The 8,779-nt window shown below is 33.5% G+C and overlaps 1 protein-coding gene across 1 annotated transcript; it reads right to left on the bottom strand.

Annotated features, from left to right (window-relative positions):
• Positions 1-1,358: 1,358 nt before the first annotated feature.
• Positions 1,359-5,478, bottom strand: LOC136043650 (phosphotriesterase-related protein-like). Its single transcript, XM_065728547.1, has 3 exons — positions 5,371-5,478; positions 3,765-3,969; positions 1,359-1,999 (listed from the first exon to the last, which is right to left on the bottom strand). The coding sequence occupies exons 1-3, from the start codon at positions 5,476-5,478 to the stop codon at positions 1,647-1,649; spliced, it is 666 nt and encodes a 221-aa protein (XP_065584619.1). The 3' UTR covers positions 1,359-1,646.
• Positions 5,479-8,779: the final 3,301 nt, after the last annotated feature.

The following is an 8,779-nucleotide window of genomic DNA, read 5'->3' on the forward strand; positions in this document are numbered from 1 at the left end:
CAATGGAAAATTATCAGCTGGAATGATTCTAGGCTAGTCAAATTGATAATATGGTTTCTTCTTTACCAGTTCTTCGTAGATGTGTTTTGTTGTACAGTTTTCCAATTTTTTAGTCCTTCCTAAGCAGTTTCCCAAAGTTTTGTTCTAAAAACGTTTATTTCTTATGGTTTTCCCAAAAAGGATCTGAAAAATTTATAAAATAACGCTATTATCTTGAGATGGAAAGAGTGCCAGTAGAATATTTTACAATATGTTCGAGAATACCCCTCTAGACGCTTAAAAAACGCACCTACAGGTTTGCAGTTGCCAATAATGTTAAAGTTTAAAGTTTTTCGACTGAAATTATAGATCAACATTTCAATGAAAACAAACTTACTTACATATCAGGGGGCTGCCAACCCCAAGCACTCATATTTTGAGTTAAATGTGGTTTTTTGCTAAATGCTTCGATAATAAATCCTCTTGCGAAACAGTAAAAAAAAACTGATCCTAGAATAAAAGAGCTTTTCATTTACATTTTCCTTAAATTTGGAAATTTTCATTTCCAATGTCAAGGAAGGTAATCAATTAGTAAAATACTTACAATTACCATACTGTAATACTTGTTTCTCTTTAGAATAATTTTAGAAAGAACTTTTCATAACTAGGGCATAAAGAGTAGGAGTTTAGTTATTGGTAACAATTTGAAAAGTAACAGAATTTGGCAATTGAAAAAAATTGACAAGAACTGATACTTAACAATAGCATTGACAATTAATGGCAATTGACCATAAGTGTTGTTATGGCTTAATACCTGCTCCGGTTTCAGTCTTGACTTCTTTTTTTACTTTGTTTGGAACTGTTCTTGATCTTTATTTAGATCAATTTATTTTTAGACCTATAGACAGTATGTAAAAGACTGTTCACCCCCCGCCCCGCCGGCTTAGGATATCTTTTTTATCCACCCTAATTTTCGCCAAGGCATCAGCACATCATTTGATTTTTGAATAAAGCCGAAAAAAAATCAATAGATAAAAACGATCTCAGCACCCCTGATTAAGCAATAGCAATACCTTGAAGTTTGACATGATCACGAGCAATTAATTGACATAAAAAAAATTGAGGCTATACATGGTTTGGGTCAACAATTAATGGACTTCCTATTTGTTGTTGTTTGTTTGTTTTTCGAAAAAGGAACATTGCTTTCCTCAATAATCAGTTTCCCACACTCTTTGTTATTATCCAGATTTTGCTTTCAAAATATCAAAAAGTGTACTTAGCCATAAAAAAAAACCAAAAAAACAGCTTTTCATTTTTGGGGGTATAAACCGTCTCCTTGTCAATGCCAAGGATAGTGAATATTTAATAACTAAAACCTGAAAATAAACGTAAAAATTTTTTTACTAAACTAAACCATCGTTTATATTTTTAAATATCAAAACAATTAGTCAAAATCTTTCGGAATTCGAACAATAGAGTGTCCTCTTCAAAACTTCAGTCGTGATAATCTTTAGATAAATTTGAGACACCGTGTTATGTAATTTCAAGCAAGACCCAAATATTAAACATGACTAATTAGCATCATTTCTTATTTAGTATACTTAAAGCATTTCAACAATGTAAGAATTACACTCGAATTAACATGTACTGACATTGCTGTAAGACATCTACTTGAACGTAAGCCAAGCTTTGGGATTGTCCACTAAAAATTTTTTGACAATTGAACTGCTGAGACCTCTATTACTCATTTTTGGTACAACGTTGTCAAAGATGTATGTATAACCATGACCGCCAAATTTAGTTAGGCGATGCTTTGTGTGAATATCATGAGATAATAAAATTCGGTCTTCAAAATTTCCGTCGACAAGCTGCCAGATACTTTGAATTCGTTGGGCATCTGATGGCATATCAATTGCTTCGTTGAGTTGATAATAAGAGCACTCAATTCCGAATAAGTCGAATTCACAGTAACATCCAAGTTCAGCAAATTCTGTTAGTTGTCCTTCGTCAAAAATTGTTCCTGGAAATATGGTAAATTAAGCAGTGGGAGTTATCTTGTTCAATGACGCATGAAACCAAGAAAGGAAATAATAAATGAAAAGAAAAAAAAATCAAATAGGTGAAAAAACAAGGATTTCGTCAGTCAATAGCAAAATATGAAGACAAAAATCGAGCAAATATATACCTCCGCCAAGTCGTCCTAAGTGCTCAAAAAAAAAAGAAATCCTTCTGAAGTGAACTCAAGAGGAGAAAAGAGGAGTGTCTTTTCTCCTCTTGCTGAGTTCACTTCAGAAGGTTATATTTTTATTTTCTTCTTTCTTTTTGTTCCCAAAGAAGACAGTGATTGACGTTTGATGAAACTATATAGGTGAATTTTTGAAGGGATTAAGGATTAGTACATAAAGAGAACTTGCCATAAGGTTACATAGTAAAGGAAGAAGTTCCCAAAGAAGAGAGAGGTTAAGGTTTGATGAAGCTATAAAGGTAAGTTTGGAACTGATCAGATGGTAACGATGGCCTGATAATAAGTAGACGCAACAGCGTGATAAAGTAGTAAAATTTCAAATGTACATCTTGGGGATAAGGTATAGTCCCTCAGAATTCTCTCTTCAGTTAATCCCCTATTTTTCTTTTTAACTAATACTAAGTAATTTAAACCTATAAAATAACATAAAATAATATAGTCAGTGAAATTTCCATCAGCTAAAACTAATGCTTTAAAATAGAAATAATGCTTTAAAATAGGTCAGTAAAACAAAACTATTCATAGAAATAAATAGAAATAAAAATTTATAGAAAATAATACAAATAATGCTTTAAAATAGGTCAGTAAAACAAACCTATTCATAGAAATAAATTGAAATAAAAATTAATAGAAAATAATAGAAATAATGCTTTAAAATAGGCTAGTGAAGCAAACCTACGTCAGCAACTTCACTTAAAGAACGTATTGCTTACTTAGAGCTTCTACCAGCAAATACAGAAATTTGTCAAATTGGTTTTTAAATTAATTAAACCTGATTTTGAATTGCACTGAATTTTTTTCCTGACTATATTCACTGAAATAAGCAGAATTTTACCTACATAACGAAAATTTCACTGACTATATTCGCTAAAGTAAGATGTATCAGCCCATATCAGCGGGCTAGAGAAAATTCATCTCGGTTTTTCTACGTACCGAATATAACGTTTATATTCGCTGTGGAACATGCAATTTTGCAACAAGTGAACATAACGCTTATCTTCGACAAGCCTATATCTACACTCTACAGCATGCACCGAAAGGACAATATACCTTTATCATTGTATTCATTAGTTCCAGAACTATCTAGTCACTGAGCCAGAATATAATATTACTTCAAATAGTTCTTAGAGAATGATCTAAAAAATAAGCTTAAAAAATATGCCTAAAAAATAAGAAAAATTACTTACTTTTGCCTTTTTGCAGGATATTTTTATATCCAGGCAATGCAAAGCGATTTGGTAGATGGATGAAGTCGAGTTTCATCTATAGAATCTATATATATCTATAGAATATTGAATTATATAGAAATGACTGTCGTACATTTGAAAATTAGCTTCGCAGGAGTGTAGGGAAATAACATACAAAGCTTGCAATAAGAATATAAACCGTAAAGTACCACACCCATGAAAATAAAAGAATCTTTGCCCCCCTCCCTGGACCCATCGCTTACAATTTTATTTTCATGAGACAATAGAAAACTATCGGTGAATACCAGGGCTGCGAAATTATGACTGTAAACAATGCAACAGATAGAACTTACGATCAAGGTGAGACATGGCCACTTTGCTCACATCCCCACCCGCTTCCTGGAATATCCTGATAATTTCAAAGGGTGATTCTGGATTTCTACCTGGATGAAAACTCACGGGACAGCCGAGCTCTGATTGAACAAGGGTGGTAGCTTCAATCACTTTTTTCTCAAAATCTATAAAATGAATTTGAGGATATTTATTTAAATATAGTTGCTAAATTTGGAATCTACAAAAAGGACAAAGATCATAAAAATAACTTTTTGAAATTTTGAGTTTGGAAAATCGGAAAGCTTTAAGCGCTCCTACCTATCATTAAATTAGTATTGGATCTGATTTGCATGGTATGAAGTAAAAATGGAAAGTTCTACACACCAGAAACCGAATATCAACGAGATAAATAAAAGTTCCGCTTCAAATCTAAAATCTTTGACCTTAAAATGGCAACTCTAAAGCTCTAGATGGCACTTCTTATGCAATCTACCGTGAATCTACAATATAAAAGGTAGGTTTCTGACTGGAAAACTTTTGTCGGGCGCGGGGGGATAAAGCTAAATAAGTATTCTAAAGGGCACTGTACTATCGCCACCACTCCTCCCTGCTTCTCTCATTACATAGGTTTACCTTTGAAAGAAATTCTGGCAGACAGTTAGGATTTCAAAACCTAAAAACTGGGAGATGGCACTTCGGTGCTGAGATAAAAAAAAAGGTAAAGGACGCGGCATCAGACTCTTAATGTCCGATCCGGCCGTGCTGATCTCCGTCTCAAGGCCCTTCAGCCAAAAAGTGCAATGGGGGATTAGGGCCAGCCATCCTGTTGAGATAAAAAGATAACTAAAAGATTTTGAAAATAAAACTTTCAAAATTTACAGTACATTGCCAATATTTAAAAACAATTTACAGATGTTGGTAGCAGTCCAGAATATGGACAATACTACAGCCCCCTCCCCCTTGAAAAAACGCACCTATTGTTTATTGGAAAAAACATTGTGAGACAGATTTTAATCAAAAAAATGTATAAAAAAGGATTTTCTGCAATTTGGTTAAATATGCATCACAGCGCTACCTATTAATTAGACAGCGCTGTGATACATATTTTCTGTGTATTATATACATAGACATAGCCATGTAAATCTCGTTTCACCTAAGAGCTTTGACCTCTATCCACCTGCTATGTCAGATAAATCTAATGAACCGGAACAGAGAGGGTCAAGAAGATTTGCTTCCACTGTTGCATTGAAAAAAATAAGAGCAATAAACTATATTTAATTATTTTATTGGGTATAAATTTTGTTTGTTTTTATTAATGTCTTTTAGTTTTAATGCTGAGGATGGACACTGTATATGTGTCCGAAATATCCAGCTAAAAAATTTTATATTTCTTTCACTGTCAATAATAGGTTTCATCCCTATTTTGAACTGTTATATTTTCACTGAATTCTTTCAGTACTTACGAAATAGTAACACTTTTACGTCTTATTAAGGATCAAAATTAGTTGTTCGGTATCCGTAACCGAGTAGAATATGTGACATCACTGGGTAAATTGAATTGACTGGAGTTTTTGTCCGCTGCATTAATTGACTTTTTGGCATTTGTAAAGTAAGATAGTTTCATACAAAATAAAAGAGCGGTATATCAGTTTGGCAATAATAAGGATTACAGTGGCATATAGTTGCATTTGTATTGGCAAGACCTGTGATAAGCAGAGCTTTAAATTTGTTCATTTTATTTCAAGGAATGTTTACACAAGACCAGCCATATCTCAAATGATGCAGATCTCGAATACTGGCGATGCTCACTGCAATGAATGGTCAGTTAGTAAAAATAGACCCAATTTCATCAGAAATAGCGGAAATAAATGGGCGACTGGTGCAGTTATCAACTAAGTTGGAGGAAGCAATCGCTGAAGTTAAGACAGAAAAAATAATACGCAGAGAGGAGTGAATTCTCTGAGAACAGAGCTGGAGAAGACACGACTTAAAATGAGTAATATGGAGGTTGATTCGAAAACAATAAATATGATTTCGTACAACTTCAATCCGTCAAGACGAGCACAGGCATTACTTGAAGATGCAGTTGCCACTTTTAACCATTTTATTCCAAACGCTTCGATACGTCTTAGCGACATAAAAGACGTTTTCCGTATTAAATGTAATGAAGACCCCCACCCCGTTTTGGTTAAATTCAAGAGCGCTTTTTGTCGCGATTTCGTTCTGAAATCAAGTCAACATTTAGACATAAAAATTTGGATTACGCCTGACTATACAGAACGAGAATTGCTTGCAAAAAAATATGAAATTTGCCCTTGATGCTGCAAAATCAGCAGGAAAAAAGACTAAATTGTGCGGTATGAAATTGCTTGTAGAGAACAAAAGTTGAATACTTAGTTTTGAAACTGATACGATAGTAGAGCGCACAGTACCTGGTCGTAAAAATAGAAGGGGAGTTGCTAGTGTATACACGATATCAGCTGCTGCAGGTTCAAACGTAACGTTAATAACAGTTCATTTAATGCTTTCTTCAAGTTAACATCTCAGTATCGGAGAGCGCGCATTTTGACCTATTTTATGATAATCTTGTAAACACCTGTGAATAGTTATTATGACCAGGAAAAAGAGACGTAATGATATGGAATCCACACGATCATCTGTGCAAGATTCAACAGCCGAAGGGACAATACGTGATTTGATTGATGCGCTGACCAGTTCGGTCCATCAGATTTTAGAAACAGTTAAAGCAACAAGGGAGGAGATACAAGGTTTGAGATCTGAATTATCTAGAATCCGTTCAGACATTAGTGGTCTAACCTCCAAAGTGAATGATATTGAAATTGTAACTGCTACTCACTCGGATACAATAACAAAGATTCAGGCAAAATTAAAAGATATAAGAAAGAAAGAAACCCATGGATTAGGCCCTCTCACTGGTAAGGTCCTCATATTAGAGAATTTGGAAAAGAAAGACAACATTATTGCTTGGAATTTAAAGGCTGCCTCAGTCCCGGAGGCCTCGACGAAAATGGAACTTTTGCTGGTAAACTTCTTACAACTAAAAATTAATTTTGAAGTCAAAGAAGTACATGATAAATTTGTGAAAATACGACGCATGAACTCGGATGACAAATTCTCGGTACTTCAAGCGAATAAACAATTACGTGACCAGCCCTGGAAAAAAGACCTTGATAAAGCGACAAAATTTGATTACAATGGAGTTTTCTTCAGTGATGATGTTAGTAAAACCTGCAGGGAGATTCGCGCTACGCTGAATCAAAAAAAGAAAGAAATGAAGTATAAAGATTTTGTTGCATGGATCCCACCCACGGTACCACCCACATTATGCTACATAGACCAAGACGGAGTGAAACAAAAAAAGAAGTGGTATAACGTCCCACCAGTCGAATAAATTGTGTTATTTTTTTTATTTATTTTTTTTGTCATTATTAGTGATTTGTTAGGATTCGTTTATAACAGTCATTATATAAATGCGCAAATATGTGTTGGTGTGCGCTCATTGTTGCCAAAATGTGCGTGTTCTCTGTTGAATGAAAAATAATGAACATACTTCCACCGAAACGCAATGGATTTCTACGACGTATGCGGTTGTTATATGTGCTTAGCTTAGTTTTCTTTTTTGAGTGGTCTTTTGTTAAATTGTTGATTAACTGGAGTGAGGCTTTTTTGTTGATTTAATTAATTAAATAATTTTATTTTTCACCCACACGATACATAAAGTAAATATGGTGGAGTAAGAATAAATATAAAAAAAGCACAAAAAGAAAAACAATAAACACAAATAGTCAACGAAAAAAACGGATAAGACGGTGGTGAGGGGATAGGCGCGCAGAAGCTGTACTAGAGAGTTTTCTGTGAAGAATCTCCAACTTTAAAGTTAAATATCAGGAACTGAGAATTTTTTAACAAGAGTCCGGTTTTTTGTCCAAGGAGGAAGATACAGAAGAAATTTGCAAAATTTGAAATAATTTATCCGAATTCTTTTTAAATTGCCATTATTAATAAGGGGGAAAAGACCTGAAGCATAGAGGACAGAATGATCACAGAAAGTAGAATAAAGTTTAGCCAGCGCACGTCTATTATACTTCCCTCTATTTGCAACAATTTTTGCATAACCAATCTGAATCTTTTTACTTATATATGATATTGAGTTACTTATTTATGATACTGAGTTTACATAATTTACCTGATCTTGCAAGCAGAACTAAACTGTTAGAGGAAATTCCTTTTGATATACTGGAATGCATGAGGGATGTGAAGGATGATGAAGCAGTAATTTTGGAAGATAGCCCGAAAAACAAATATTCATTTATGGATGATTCTATCCCCACATGCAGATATGTACGTTTTTCTAGTTTTAACTGCAGAGGTTTACTTAATAGCATTGAGTTCATAAATGACATAATTAATAAAAATAAAATTGAAGCTTCTGCGGTAAACGAAACTTTCTTAAATGATAGGAATATTATTGATGTAATGTTTTTTGATTATGATTTTGTTCATGAGAGTAGAAAACACCATCAGCATGGTGGATTAGGATTTATCATACGAAAAGAGTTAAAATCGAAAATAAGACGAGACCTAATGATTTGGAATATAGAAATGATTTTTGAAACGTGTATTCTGGAATGTGAAGCTAATAAAAAATCAACAATCATGATATCTTTATATAGCCCACCTTCCGGAAGCATAGATCAATTTTTGATGCAATTTGAAATTCTATTAAATAAAATATCACAGATGAATAAGCAAATATTTATTTTTGGTGATTTCAACCTAGACCTAATGAAAATTCAAGCAAAGCAAAATGATTCGAAGATAAGAGAATTTTTAGAACTAATGCTTTGTCAAGGACTGCTCCCATCATGTCTGATTCCAACTCGAATAGATGATAATGGAGCAACATTAATTGATAATAATTTTTCTAATATTTTGTTTTTCAACTTTTGTCATACTAAACGATATTTCAGATCACGATGTGATAATTTCTGAGTTTTATTTGGCCAGATCTAAA

Source organism: Artemia franciscana, unplaced genomic scaffold, assembly GCF_032884065.1.
Source record: "Artemia franciscana unplaced genomic scaffold, ASM3288406v1 Scaffold_7782, whole genome shotgun sequence".
In the NCBI taxonomy this organism is placed as follows: Eukaryota; Metazoa; Arthropoda; class Branchiopoda; order Anostraca; family Artemiidae; genus Artemia; species Artemia franciscana.